The 15755-nt window shown below is 34.6% G+C and overlaps 2 protein-coding genes across 2 annotated transcripts; both read right to left on the bottom strand.

Moving 5' to 3' along the window:
- Positions 1–8192: 8192 nt before the first annotated feature.
- LOC145036489 (ABC transporter G family member STR-like) lies at positions 8193–11284 on the bottom strand. Its single transcript, XM_078984947.1, has 4 exons — positions 10774–11284; positions 10480–10659; positions 10123–10391; positions 8193–10048 (listed from the first exon to the last, which is right to left on the bottom strand). The coding sequence occupies exons 1-4, from the start codon at positions 11134–11136 to the stop codon at positions 8440–8442; spliced, it is 2421 nt and encodes an 806-aa protein (XP_078841073.1). The 5' UTR covers positions 11137–11284; the 3' UTR covers positions 8193–8439.
- A 147-nt stretch (positions 11285–11431) lies between these two features.
- On the bottom strand, positions 11432–14554 carry LOC145036488 (LRR receptor-like serine/threonine-protein kinase RPK2). Its single transcript, XM_078984946.1, has one exon. It carries the CDS (start codon positions 14373–14375, stop codon positions 11553–11555), a length of 2823 nt encoding a protein of 940 aa, XP_078841072.1. The 5' UTR covers positions 14376–14554; the 3' UTR covers positions 11432–11552.
- Between the last annotated feature and the right edge of the window lie 1201 nt (positions 14555–15755).

Below are 15755 nucleotides of genomic sequence, written 5' to 3'. Positions count from 1 at the left end.
ATTCCATGAAGTGATTCATGTGAGTGCGGGTTTAATCCAATACTCAAATCTTATTTCAAGAGCACTTATGAACGTTGCAGCAAACCTTTGCTATGTCTAAACACTTAGATAATCTACAAGCTAATTCATGATAGTCTTCTTTCATACCTACTTCCAATGTATGATCGATTGTGGATAGTTTAAATAATCTTATTATTTAGGAAGTCAAAACATGCAAAATGAAACAATGATAAATAATTAACACAAGACAATAACTTTACTCATAAATAATACTCATTTATTTATTTATCAAATGTTAATTACAATTTATCTATTACAAGTTTCTAAAAGCTATCTAATCACTAAAACTAATATCGTCTTTCAGCCTAATGCTCATAGTGTGCTGCAAGTGCTTAACCCTACTCAATCACTTCGTAAGGGGATCTGTTGGGTTATCCTCTGACGATACCCTCTTCTCTACGAGGAGTCCTTCTTCTACCCGACGTCTAATGAAATGATATTTTCTATCGATATTCCTGTATCTACCTCGGTTCCTTAGTCAAGGCAACCACACCTTCGTTATCACAGAAAATATCCATAGGCTCCTTTATGGCCGGTACAACTCCAAGGTCTTCGATGAAGTTCTTTAGCCATATTGCCACCTTCGACGCTTCGCTTGCTGATGTGTACTCTGATTCGCACGTTGAATCAGCTATGGTCTCCTGCTTGGAGCCTTTCCAAGTCATCGCTCCTCCGTTCAAGGTAAAGACCCAACCTAACTGAGATCGGAAATTATCTTTTTCGGTCTGAAAACTGGCGTCACTATACCCTCGTACTCTCAAATCATCACTCCCACCAAGGATAAGGAACCATTCCTTAGTCCTTCGCAGGTACTTGAGAATGTTCTTTACTACAGTCCAATGCGCTCTACCAGGGTTACCTTGATATCTGCTGACCATTCTCAAAGTGAAGGCCACATCAGGGCAAGTACAAGTCATAGCATACATGATTGAGCCAACATCAGAAGCATAAGGTACTCGACTTACCTCTGCTATCTCGGCTTCGATACTCATGCTTTGAGTCTTACTCAACTTGGTATTGCTTTGGATTGGTAACTACCCTTTCTTGGAATTTTCCATGCTAAAACGTTTTAACACTTTATCCAAGTAAGTACTTTGACTAAGTCCTATTAGTCTTTTACTCCTATTTCTCAATATCCTTATCCCAAGAATATCAACAGCTCCTCCGAGGTCCTTCATAGCAATACACTTCCCAACCCAGGACTTAACCTCCTGCAAGGTTGGGACATCGTTTCCTATGAGCAGTATGTCATCCACATACAATACGAGAAAGCTAGCTATACTCCCACTAGCTTTAACATACACACAAGACTCATCCTCACTTCTCGAAAAACAAACTCTTTGACTTTCTCATCGAAACAAAGATTCCATCTGCGAGATGCTTGTTTCAATCCATAAATTGATTTCTCAAGCTTACACACTCTATTAGGGTGCTCTGCATTGACAAAACCCTCTGGCTGACTCATGTAAACATCTTCAGCCAAATTCCCATTAAGGAAAGTGGTTTTGACATCCATCTGCCATATTTCATAATCATAAAACGCAGTTATGGCTAGCATAACCCTTTCTAGATTTAATCTTCGCTACAGGTGAGAAGGTCTCATCATAGTTAACTATGGGAGTTTGAGTAAAGCCCTTCGCGACCAATCGTGCCTTATACGTGTGTACTTTCCCACCCATGTCGGTCTTCTTCTTGAAGATCTATTTGCACCCAACTGTCTTACGACCCGATATATTGTTAACCACGTTCCAAACTCGATTGTCATACATGGACTTAATATCGCTGCCCATAGCCTCTTTCCACTTTTCAGACTTCGGATAATCAATACTATATTGAAAAAATCGAATTTTATCAGTCAAAAACGTTTTTGGTAATTATTCTAATTCAAATTTAGACAAAATCCCGAAAAATCAGCCATCTGACGACCCGACTCACCGAGTCACTAACTGGACTCGTCGAGTTGCCCTGACTTGTCGAGTTCATCAGGTGACTCGACGAGTTCATCAGACAGATGGACAACTTTTTGATTTCTCAGCTTTGAAAAAATTAGCTATGCATCAAATGTAAAATAAAAATAACCTAGGCTCTGATACCACTTTTGGGTTATGAGCAAAACACCAATCCTATGGTACACATGCAAACCCTAATGCTTTGGATCTAGGTTTTTCTAATTGTACATGCAATAATCATCCAAAGCTTGTAAACCTTAGATCTAGCATACCAAAATCGAAAATTACATCTAATAAACAAGTTAGAATGTTACCTTTGATAGTAACTTGAGGATCTTGAGCTTATGAGAACCTAGCACCTCAAATGTGATGCCTCTAATGAATCAAAAACACCAAAGCAATTGGAGAATCTTAGAAAGAGAGGGAGGAAGTTCAAAAATCGGCTAGCTATCCTTCTTAGGGTTCAAGTGGCCGATTTTGGTTACCCCAAGGACTCCTTATATAGCTAAGCAGTTAGGGTTTCGGTCAAAACCCTAATCCAGTTGCTTAGTCCTTAAGCAGCTCAAAGGATCCTTCCAAAAGGCCCCTTGGACAATTTTTATGTGGGCTCCCACATAGAATTCGTCTATTGCTTCCTTATGGGTCCTAAGCCCAACCATATAACTATCTTATAATTACAACATTAGTCCCCTTGATTTAATTAATCTCTTTTGACCACAAAATTAATTCTTGACCAATATTATCTAAACAACATGATTTCTCCTTTAATATACTATTCATATAATATATTAATAAGCCATAATAACCTCTTTCTCCATTATTCATCCAGTCAAGTTTCTTTGGTGAATGCAACCTAAAAGGACCATGCTACCATTGGATCAAGTACATACCAAATATAGTTATGGACTTAAACATTTAATCCAACATTGTGATCAAAGTACCTTGCACAAAGAGGATAGACTTTTATCCCGTGTCTTTGTGGTTTGATCATGCTTGCCTTGCACTACTTTTTAGTGCATTAAGTCAATGTATTTAGAGTCCATTGCACCTCTATTATTTGTTGGGTTTAACACGCCTAAAAGGGTGTATGTGGTGGGCCTACTTTATTTTTTTTTTTTAAAAAAATAATAATAAATTAAAATATATATATCTTAATAATTAAAATTAATTTGAAATATTAAAAATAATTAAAAATAAATTGAAAAGGGTAATATAGTCATTTTATGTTGTTAGGGACTAAGCGTGCAATTTTTTACGGTTTAAGGGACAGTTCGAGTTAATTTTTAAAAATAAGGATTAAACATATTTTTGTCACTTACACAAGAGACAATTCATGTAATTTACTCTATAAATACAAAATCAATTTTGGATGCAATACACATGCTTCTAATTTTCAATCCGAATTCTTAACTCACAATCAAGTCTTGGTCCTAATAGATGGATCATGAAGATCAATTATACAAAGACAAACAAGTTTAGTAGACAAAATAGGATTAAATCCTTATAAGGCTGGTAGGTGTGGGCGACGCCTATATCGGCGTTTTTAAGAAAAAGAAGAAAAACGGCGTCAATGGAAGGTGGTGGTGGTAGCGGGAACAACGCGCAGATGTATAACGCCCAATAACTGTGAAGGGGAGCGGTGTTTGCCCATACCCACCAGACTAAGTGTATAAAAATCACTTACATCAACCGATGCTAAGTTGCATGCATTTGTATTTTCAATGAAGAAGTTTCAAAAATAAGTGTCATATCGTAAATCATTGTTAAATAAAAACATTGCAAAACCTTTAAATAAAATCATCGTAAAAACTTCGTAAAAAATATTGCATTTATATGTAGTATATGACATGTTCTTGAAATTGCTCTCAGACACTACATCTCTCTCTCTCTCTCTCATTAGAAAATGACAAGTATATTTTTATAGAGTATTTAAAAAGAAAACATAAATTATACGAAAATGACAAGTGACACTATTAAGTATATATATATATATATATATATATATATATATATATATATATATATATATATATAAATTCGTCTTGAATAAATTTTAATTATGATTACCAAAAATTAATTGTATTTCTATAAAAAAATCCTACAAAAATTAATAATTTATTGAAAATAATTGATTCATAATTATGACTTTTACTATGAAATTTTAATTATTTTTGTAACCATGGTTTTCATGGACTATAACCTATATATATATATATATATATATATATATATATATATATATATATATATATATATATATATATATATATATATATATATATATATATATATATATAATCACTTTGGTCCTTCCACTTGTAACACTATCATGTAACTTCATTGACATAACATTTCATCATCTAATGGCATATATTTTGATAAGAGAGTTAAACTGTAGGTTATCGATTCCGGATGTTTGCATCCCATGACATATGTAACATGAGATACAATGGTTCGTCATGTAGGAGAGACACTAGATAAGAGAGTTCAATGCATTTCGATGGTTTAAAATGGTTGCAGATAATTTGTATTGTGTTTGTTTTAGCTTATTAAGGTCTTATTTTATAAGTTCATTTTTTTCTAGCTTATTTTTCGTGAGCTTAGCTTATTTTCTTAACGTAAGTCATAATAAGCTCATAAGTTGAAAAATAAGCCAAAAAAATAAGCTTATAAAAAATAAATTCGAAAAATATGTATTTGATAAGCTAAAACAAACACCCCGTTAATTACTCAAACATAACTAAAATTTGTAGTTGCTATAAAGAAAGATTTTGGTATTAAAAAAAATCAAACTATTGATGTTATAAGTCTTACAAACTTAAGAAACTTATATTTATATAAAGGCTAATAAGTCTTCCAAACTTTCAAAACTTATCTTTATATAAACACTTTTTATTTCTGTCACACGTCTATGTAGGATAGCTAAAAAGTCATTTAACATCTTCTCCAACCGCTTCTATCATACACCAAACTTTGATGATTAATTTTTTATCAACCCGAATGTTGTTATTATGGACGTTTATTATACCGAAACAAATATATCATAATATCACACATATGTAACCATTTATCTATTTTGAAAATGTATAGGTTCACAAAGTATGTTCAAACCGGAAAAACCTGATTTTCCAACCTATAGCGTATGATTTGTATATTACTCATACATTACTCACTATCTTTGTTTAGGCCTAACACTTTTTATGATGTTTCTCTCGATTAAAAAATGTTTAAAGTAACTTGTATCGTGAGATAAAAGGATATTTTATGAAGACTTGTAGTTGTATGGATTAATCGAAGTAGCAATTGGATGCTGATGTTTAAATAAGATATTGGCTTTTGATGATTGTAGTAAGAGTATTGTTAATTGCGTTATGTATGAGTTTGTGGCTTTCACACTTTATTAGGTTATTTCTTTATAAATGACTACGTATTTCCTAATTCGAGGAGTGTTATAAAGCTCGATAGGATTGAAGACAATATTGTGTGGATCCTTGTGAGTATTTTAGTTTTATTCAAAAACTAGGTGTGAAGCCATGTGTTACAGGGGTGTATTTAAAACAATTACATATGTATAAACATTTGAAAATTTTGAATTTATAAGAAAAATGATAAAAATATTGAATTATTAAAATTAAAGTGTTTTTTTCTTTTAAATTTAAACAAATCATTTAGATAAAATAATCAAAGTAAATTAATGAGATTTTATTTTAAAATTTTGAAATTATAAGGAAAATCAATTAATGAAATTGATATGTATTTATTATTAAATTTAAATACCATATGAAATTTAATAAAATAGGAAAACCATAAAATTACATATAGAATAAAAATTAATTCAAAATAACCACAAAATGACATGTGACAAAATGAATGAGAGTATGACAAGTGGCAAAAAAAAACCTTCATTTATTAAAGAAGATTGTTCGAAAATTTTAACTCAATCTCTAATTAATTGAATAAGAGAGTTTATATATATATATATATATATATATATATATATATATATATATATATATATATATATATATATATATATATATATAGAGAGAGAGAGAGAGAGAGAGGGAGGGAGAGAGAGATATTCAGGTTCATTTGAAACCATTCTAATTTTGTGAGACCGTGAGACCAAATCTAAAAATAATTTTAAAATACAAAATAAATAGAAAAATCAAAAATTCTTTTTTTAAATATTATTTTCGGAACTTGAATTAACTAAAAAAAATTAAAAAAATATCCCTTTTTTTTTTTTGAAAAATACGTGAAATATTCTAAATAGAATATTACACTGACATATTCTAAAAAATAATTTTAAAATGCAAAATAAATGGAAAAATCAAAAAATTCTTTTTTTAAATATTATTTTCGGAACTTGAATTAACTAAAAAAAATAAAAAAAAATAAAAAAATGCATCTCACGGTCTCGTAAAATTAGGTCGTCTCACATGAATCTAACCATATATATATATATATATATATATATATATATATATATATATATATATATATATATATATATATATATATATATATACATATATATACATATATATATAATTTTTTATGTTTAAATAAAAACTAATTTTTTTATTTCAAAAAAACTCTTAATTTTTATTTCGATTAAACTCATTTAGGAGGTTTACCGGTAATCTTTCCGTTTTACATATTGTTTTTTTTTTTTTGATAAAAAATTTCAACATCTTTTTAGACACTCATTTTATTTTTCCAAAAAAAAAAAAAAACTAACAATTGAAAAAGTTTTTCATTGGTACCAACTTTTTGTTTTGGCTGATGATTTCCTGTTTTTTTTTTTTGTTGTTGTTTATGGTGTTTTTGATATTTTTCAATGTTAAAATCATATATATATATATATATATATATATATATATATATATATATATATATATATATATATATATATATATATATATATATATATATATATATATATATATATATATATAAACAAAGAGGAAGGTAGTTGTGTCTAATTGATGGTATCTGAATACATATCAAAATCTATTTGTAGGATATTACGAAATAATAGCATGTGAGAAACAATGATACATGTTAGTTATTAAACAGGAAAAACAGGTTCTAAACTCCCGTCTATGCTTGGAATTTAATTTCAATTTTCATATTTTTGTTATTAAAACATTTTCAATCATAAAAAGTGATTTGATCCACAATAAGCATTTTGAGACTATTTTTTTCCCATTAAAAATTATATCAGTACAGTCAGCAAATTCTTTAAGCATTTTGCATTATTATTTGGCTTCGAATATTATACACAAAATGTCCAATTAGCAAATGTAAGGTTTTGGAGACTAAAGGTTTTGCATTTGCTTACCGAAAGGTTCTTTTCCTGCTAACTTAAAATTGAATAATAATGCATTGCTTAAATAATTTGTTAAACATGCTATTATTAATATGATTATTAATGAAATTATTAAGGTGCCGTTTGTTTTTTTGAAGTAAAATTCACAAAGTTTGTGGATCACCTCTGCAACCCTCTGCACTAGAAGAGGTGGACTAAACGGCTGCAGACTGTAATTAGAAAGCGTGTTTGTTTTTTTAACATCTGCATACTACTGCAGATATTAAAAAATTAGAATAAACTAATTTTATAATCCAAAAATTGTTTTTTAGTACTGAAAATTTAATAATTTATAACATTTCAATAAGAATTTATGATATTTCAGCAAAAATAATAATATTTTAACAAAAAATAATGATATTTTAACAAAAAATAATGATATTTTAGTATAAAATAATGATATTTCATCAACAAAGTATTATTATTCAATATAAAAAAAAAGAAAAAAAAAATCAACAAGAATAAAAAAATGTGAAATAAGATTTCAGAAATATATAATCAATATTTTATCAATAAAAAAAGAAGATGTTGGAAGAAGTAAGAAGAGGCAAAACAAGTGTTGCGCCAAGAAGAACATACGCAGAGGTTTTTTAAAATAAAGACTTCTGAAGAAGAAACATTAAACTAAAACAAAAACATTGAAATTCAGCTTTAATTTGTATACTCTCTAGTAAACATTAAACTAAAACAAAATCATTGAAATTCAGCTTTAATTTGTTGCACACTACTCAGGAATATATAAAGATACGTGAATCGAATTCTTCTTGACCTACTTGAGTCGTATATATGTTTCAAAACTTTTTGATCAAACTTTAATCAACAATTTTCATTGATATATTCAAACTTTCTAATTGAACTTGTTTTATGAAGTACAATATTAATAGACATTTCGTAACCCATCTTTTTTCAAGCTTACACAAGAATTTTCATTTAGCAATCTAATCGAGTTTGATTTTAGCTTACGACCAGCAAACTTGAGCTCGAGCTTGAATTTAACAATGACGGGTTCTTGAACGTGTTAAGATACACAAAGCTCTCGAACATCAAAAAACTCGATCATTTTCTTTCGTTCTTGGAATAAAATCTCAGAACGACATAGAACAACAGACGATACAAAACTCCCCAAGCCAACAAAATCCCAATATCATACCACACGTTCTCCAGTTTTATATCCATCGATTTCAACACATCTTCTCCAATCAACAAACAATCAAGCCCTTGCTTTGTGGGGTCGTTCTTATGAGCCTGGCTTATCTTCACTTCACCAAGAGGACCCGGCGATAACTCGGAGAAGTTTCCGGTGTAACATCGGTTGCCTTTAAACTCGTTCACCAACAACGCCTCAAAAGGGTACTTGATCGCAGATATATAGTGCAGCCAGATCCAGTAAGGGGGGATGTGAGAGGCCTTCAAGAAGAACCCACAAGTCAAGAAAAACAAAGCGGTGGTGGCTATGACCACCGCATAGCCGGTGATGTAACTCGGAACTAGGGCACTCACGAGCATCACGTAAGCGTTTGTGGTGATGAGTGATGAGTAAAGAATAACCCAAAAGTGGAACAAGTTACTGTTTAGCCGGAGGATGAACTGGGTGATGGCGGCGAAGGTGAACCCTTGGATTGCGAAAAACGGGAGGTAAACGATGAGGGAAGAGATGACATACGAGGATGCACGATAAGCGTTGTGGGAAGTCTCACGGATGAATATGAATCGTTCTTGGATGAAAGTTGGGACTGCGTCGTTTGATGAAAAGAAAACCAGACAAACCGCAAAGATGTAGAAGTTGAGAAGACGATTGATTGTTTTGAAGTCATAATGGCTTAGGTTTTCAAAAAGCGAAGCTAAGATGAGACCCATAACAGTTAGAACGATCTCACGTGAAAGAAATAGTTCAGGGGTACGAATGACATTTAGCGCGGTTCGCCATGAGAGAACCATGACTTCACGTAACCACGGGTTTGCAAATTTGGACCCGAGGTCCGGTTCATCAAGGACCTCCGGTTCTAACACGTTTTCATATGATACGTAAGAATCGGAAGATGGGCTGAAAATCGGTGTAGCCTTGTTGGGGAGGCGGCGGTTTAGGCTCGAAGATACTGATGTCATCTGGCTGTGGCTATGGCCAGGGGTAGGTGTACCCCTAGCTGGGGTCCATGATGGTGCACGGTGTGGAGTACCTTTTACACCGTGATACAACCAGACTGAAAAATCTTTGTAGAATTGTGAAGCTAAACGTGGATGATACGCTCCGCCTACCATGCTCATCGGTGTATGTGCGACTTTACGTTCTCGGGAATTGTCAAACTCATCGTCGGACTCGTTTTCATGATAGTCAAATGTGGTGGAATTACCACGAGGGGTAGTATTGCCACTCGGAATATTCATGCTACGTAGTGGGATGTGTTTTTGGTTTTGTGGGGTTTTCCCATATGGTGTTCGAGGTGTTCTTGGTGTTTTTGGGACCGGAGTTTGGGCCACTTGATCGGGCTTGAGCCCGTCTCGTTGGTAGAACACGAGCGGGTCGAGCCCGATAGTGGACTCATCATACTCCTTGATCACATCCAAAAGATACTCAATATTGTTCTCGTTTTCCGGAACAGGTCGCTCGAATCCCTCAAGATGTGCGGATAGACCATTCGGGCTCCCTAAATATATCAACTTCCCTCTGAAATAATAAAGATTTATTAAATTTCAAATGAAATGAACTCAATTTTATGAATCAAGTTGAAGACTATTTACCTTGCGAGAACCGTGATTCGGTCAAGAAGCATTTGGATCCTAAACGAAGGCTGATGGATTGTCATAAGAACAATACTGCCACTACGGGCGATATCTTTCACTTTTTCAACAACACTAAATGCGCTAGTTGAATCGAGACCGGATGTCGGTTCATCTAAAAACAAAAGTGACGGTTTGTGAATTATGTCAACTCCGATTGAAACCCGCCGCCTCTCGCCACCGGAAACACCTCTCCTCCCTTCATTACCGATATATGTATGGGCAGTGCTCTGCATTCATCAAAATCGTAATTTTTTTTCAAAAGACAAACAAATTTTTGTTTTGGGCCAAATTGGTATAAAGATTAAAGATTCATACGGTTAAGCCCAATTGGTCGAGAAGCTCAACCACTCTGTTTTTCTTTTCGGCCCGTGATAAAGAAGGTGGAAGACGAACTTCTGCTGCAAACATGAGCGTCTCGAAAACCGTCAACATAGCAAAGAGTTGATCGTCTTGCATAACATATGATGATATCATTTTCATGTAGCTCGCAGTTACCTGAACCAAATTAAACATCAGAGTAGACTCCAACATATATATATATTTTGTGCATCTGTGTCTAGCTAACGCGGGACACTGGCAAATTAAACCATGATGTTTAAAGGTACTTACCGGCTTGCCATCAATATGGACGGACCCTTCGAGACTACCTTGAGCAATCCGGCCAGCCAACGCATCCAAAAACGTCGATTTTCCTGCTCCACTAGGGCCCATGATGGCCATAATTTCACCTCGCATGGCTTGACCAGATAAATCATTCAAAAGGTAAGCTTCTTTAGTGACCCACACCCCATCTTTTTTCTGTTTCTTCATCACACTATACGAAAGGTTACTGAACTCCAACCCATGACCCGCCTCCATTTTCCGGGTCGGAAGCTTGCCCATCATCTTCTTGGTTTTGTTCGATGATTTGTCCAGATCCAGCAATGTCTCAAGACTCCTGTTAGTATCTGTCCTAGCAAACCTTCCCGCCATTGAAATGGACTTGTAAAGACACAGTCTAGTTTGAGTTCTTTAAAGCTCTGAGGATATCCAGCTATAGCGGATGATAGTTTTATAAGTCAGAAGAGAATGTATGGTGGAGATTAAGACAAAGCAGATTTGGAGGGTTTCTATCGGCGGACGGCAAAGCCCAAGATTACACTTCTTGATGGTGTCGCAAACAGATTGCTGGATTTTGTTTCTTTATTATCATACATACTCATACGTCATTATTATTTCTCGATTTTACATAAACACAGTAAATTAATGTTGACTTTCATTACTCAGATTTTGACTCCAAGATTCAAATTCTATTATATGTATTATTATAATCTAACAACTAACATTATAACTTTACTCCCCAAAATTCAAAATATTTACATGCCAACAACATTCAAGAATCGGAAGAATCAAACGGGTTGAATTTGCTTCAATTTCCGAACAACTTGTCTCATTGTAGGTCTCCCTGTGACTGAATCTCCGGTGCAAACCAAACCCAAATGAAGCAACTCAAGAAGAACATCCTCCGGGCCCGCTTCCCACAATCCGGCGGTGAAAACCTCCTCCGGCCGCCCCTCTCGCCGGAGCATCCACGCCCACGAGACAATCGTGTAACCGTTCTCCTGACTCGAAAAAGACGAATCCAAAGCTCTCTTATCAGAAATCAACTCAAGCAACATCACTCCATAGCTGTACACGTCAGCTTTTTCCGATGCCCGACACGTCAGCGCGTATTCCGGCGCCACGTAACCGAAAGTCCCGGCCACTCCCGTGGTGACATGTGTCTCAAAATCATCTAACAAACGGGCCAACCCGAAATCCGATAAATACGCGTTGAACTCTTCGTCTAATAAGATGTTACTCGGCTTAACATCACGGTGTAGGATTCGCGGTTTACATTGATCGTGAAGAAAGGAAAGCGCGTTTCCGATTCCGAGGGCGATTTTGTGAATTACATTCCATCCAAGGGCGTGGACCGGTCTTTCCCGGATGAATTTTTCTAGGTTTCCTCCAGGGAGATAATTGTAAATTAGGAACATTTCGGATGGGCTTGCGTAATATCCGATTAAAGTCACGAGATTTGGGTGTCGGATTCTTCCGAGACTTCGGATTTCAGCATTGAATTGTGGGACCCCTTGACACATTTCAACTGTGAGTCTTTTTACAGCCACGATGGTTCCCGGAGATATTTCGGCCCGATAAGTCGACCCGAAACCACCCGACCCGATACAGTTTCTTGAAGTGAAGTTTCCGGTTGCTTGAACGACTTTGTCTAAGGTCAATTGTACCCCTATCTCTTTGAAAACGACAACTGGTTGTTGACAATGGTGAGGAGAACGTGGAGGAGGAGGAGGAGGAGGAGGAGATCGGGGTGGTGGGAGTGAGATTCCGGAGATCTCTGAGGTGGGTTTTTTTTTTCTCTGGTAAAGATATATGAGAATGAGAGCAACGAGAATGATGATGATTACAGATGGAACTATAATCAAAATTAGCTCAAAATACTTTGAACCCTTTTTCCGTTGATTTGAATCTGATGAAACTGTACTGTTTAGGGACTCGAAACCCAATGCCAATGGTTCTTGTGATGGGACTGATGACAAACTAATGAGCTGGCAACGATGGAGTAATGGGTTTCCAATGAAATTTTTACAGTTTATGGAATTTCGATCCATTGTTATTGATCCAGATAAGTTATTGAATGAAAAATTGAACTTAATTTTCAAAAAACCCGAAGGAATTTCGCCGGATAACTTGTTGTTGTTGAGAAGAAGAGCTGTTAAATTTCTAAGATTAACAAGACTTTTAGGGATTTCACCTGCGATTTGATTCTTTGATGCATCCAAGAACTTCAAACATTCCCAATTTACGCCGACATTGGATGGAATTCTATCGGATATGACGTTGTTGCTCACATTTATGAAAAGCCTATTTAGATTATGACAGTTTTTAAACGGATTTTCACGAAATAAACCACTCGAGAGCTTGTTTCCACCTGCTAGAAATGCATAATCGATCTTCTTCCCTGTTCTTGATATCATAGGAAGCAATGGGATTGGACCTGTGAAATTATTGTCACTGAAATCATGGATCGTGGCAGGGGTAAATCGGGAAAAAGGAAGACGGGTTTCTACTCGAGTTTTATGAGTGAGGTGGGAGAGATATTTAGCGACAGGATCAGAGTGTCGCGAAATGTTTAGATGACAAGGGTTGATGAAATCAGGAATGGATCCAAACATGAGATTTCTGCTAACATCAAACACTCGCATACAACGAACATGAAGCTTTTCATCAAGAACTCCACTGATTCTGTTTCTGGAAACATCTAAAACTTCAAGCATTTGAAGGTTTGAAAGTTCGAAAGGAAGAACACCAGAAAATCCATTTGAAAAGAGGAACATTGCTCTCAAATTGCTGCAATTTCCAAAACTTTTAGGGATTTTACCTGTCAAGAAGTTACTGGAAAAATCAACATGCTCAAGAACACGACAATTATTCCAGAATTCATGCGGTAATGATCCGATAAATTGATTTGATGACAGATTAATCCCTTTTAACTTCACAAAGTTACCAAGAAAATCAGGGACATACCCTTCGATTTGGTTTCCAGCAAGACTTAAGAAGCTTAAAGCTTCACATTCTGAGAGAGAATTAGGGATTTCTCCAAATAATTTATTGAACCCTAGATTAAAAACTTGCAAATTCTTCAAATTCTTGAAGTTGATTGTAGATAAATTTGCAGTAATCGAATTCCCTTCGATGTCAATCACTTCAAGTTTCGTTAAACCCCAGACCCCATTGGGTAATTCACCCCTAAATTCATTAAATGGAAACGATAGAACCCGAAGCTCTGAAAATTTCCCAATTACATTCGACAGTTTCCCCCCTAAAAATCTCCCTTTCTTTAACGAAGAACAATCCCTCACAATCCCAGAACCATGCAATGCAAGATCAGAATATTTACTACTCAAACAAGAACCAGAATGAACAAAATTACCTCCTGGTATCCTCAACTCAGAAATCCTACCATGTGAATTGCACGTGATTCCAAACCAAGAACAGTGATTTGGGTTTGAAGATTTCCAGGTTGAGAGCATGTTATGATGGTCAACAATGGCGTTCTTCAACTCCAGAAGTTGACTTATCTCTGAAAATTCCGCAGCTTTTCCAGAAATCAAACAGCACAGTGACAGCAAGATGAGAACCAATACTCCCATTGCAGCCACACCCACCATTTTTTTCCTTGAATTCGAAAAAGGATGAAAGAAAAACAAAAACCCAGAAGCGAAAATAGAAAGTTTTCTTGATTTGGGAACTAGAAACTATCGTAAGTTGATAAAGGTCTCTTTTTAGGGAAATTGTGGAGAAACATTCATGGGTTTCATAGTTTAATTTCCAATCTTGTTAATTGTCATGAATCTGTTGGTGTTCTCATTACTTTCATCGCGTTGTGGGGTCGTGTATTGGGACCCACTGTGGTGGTGGGTAGTCAAGAGTCAACAATTTACCGATTAGCTCGTCAACATGGCGGCCTAGTGTGTGAAACGTGAAATATACGATTCAGTGGATGAGCCGATGAAAGAAGACTGGCGACGTGTTGCCACCGTTTACAGGTCAGCAGTCCATGTGGGGTGTGACGTACGCAGTGCTCGAACCACCAGATTTCTTTTGACTTGTAATCATAGTATTCCATTTTTGTTGTCTTATTTTCTATTTTTTATTTCTTTTTACTAAAGTTATCTTTTTTTTAGTATTTTTCAGAAATTTTTATAAACATTAACCATTGTGATTTCTAACTTTAATTGTTTTCAATCATTGTGACCAGTTAGCCTAAGACTAACCGGTAACACAACTTTTGTACGACATTAAAACCATTATTTACCATCTTCTTCTTCAAGATCTGTTGAACTGCCGAACACCACCACCTTGTTGTCTTTGGTACTGTGTTTTTCGGTTCACTCCCACCTCCGAGATCACCGGCTGCCACGAACCACCATTAACCGAAACCCAGCTCACCTCCTCCATTTTGTTTTACCAAGAACCAAATAAAAGAAAGAAAGATATTTGTTTTCCTTGTGGTTTCAGATGAAGAAGAAAGAAAAGAATAAAAAAAATCACAGAACTTGAGACCACCATTATCACAACTTAACTTTCTTCATTCGCCACTGTATGTTGCTTTGCGTAAAAAATAAAAACTTTTGATGAGGGTTTTTACAATATATTTCATATAAATGGTGATAGATTACAAGTTAATAAGTTTTTGTTTGATAAAGTTAATAGAAATTTTAAAACAAAAAAGTTATGCATGAAATCGATGACTACGAATGCTCTAAGTTGAGCAAGTGCACAACTATAAATCCAAACCTAATAAAATACCTTATGGATACTATATGATTCATAATAAAAATTTGATGACATAGTAAATTATCAATATTGTTTTTTTTGTTTTATAAAACAATATGGTAGTATCTAATAGAGTATAGAATGGAATATAACTAATAGTCTAATGTATAACTCAGTTTGTTTGGCTAATGTCTTGTTATTTTATGTATAGCTTGGTAGTACCATATAATGTTTATATATTCTTATTAATGAGAGAGATCATATTCATGGGC

Source organism: Lactuca saligna, chromosome 3 (assembly GCF_052625555.1).
Source record: "Lactuca saligna cultivar CGN05327 chromosome 3, ASM5262555v1, whole genome shotgun sequence".
Lineage (NCBI taxonomy): Eukaryota > Viridiplantae > Streptophyta > Magnoliopsida > Asterales > Asteraceae > Lactuca > Lactuca saligna.
This window is presented reverse-complemented; position numbering and strand designations above follow the sequence as displayed.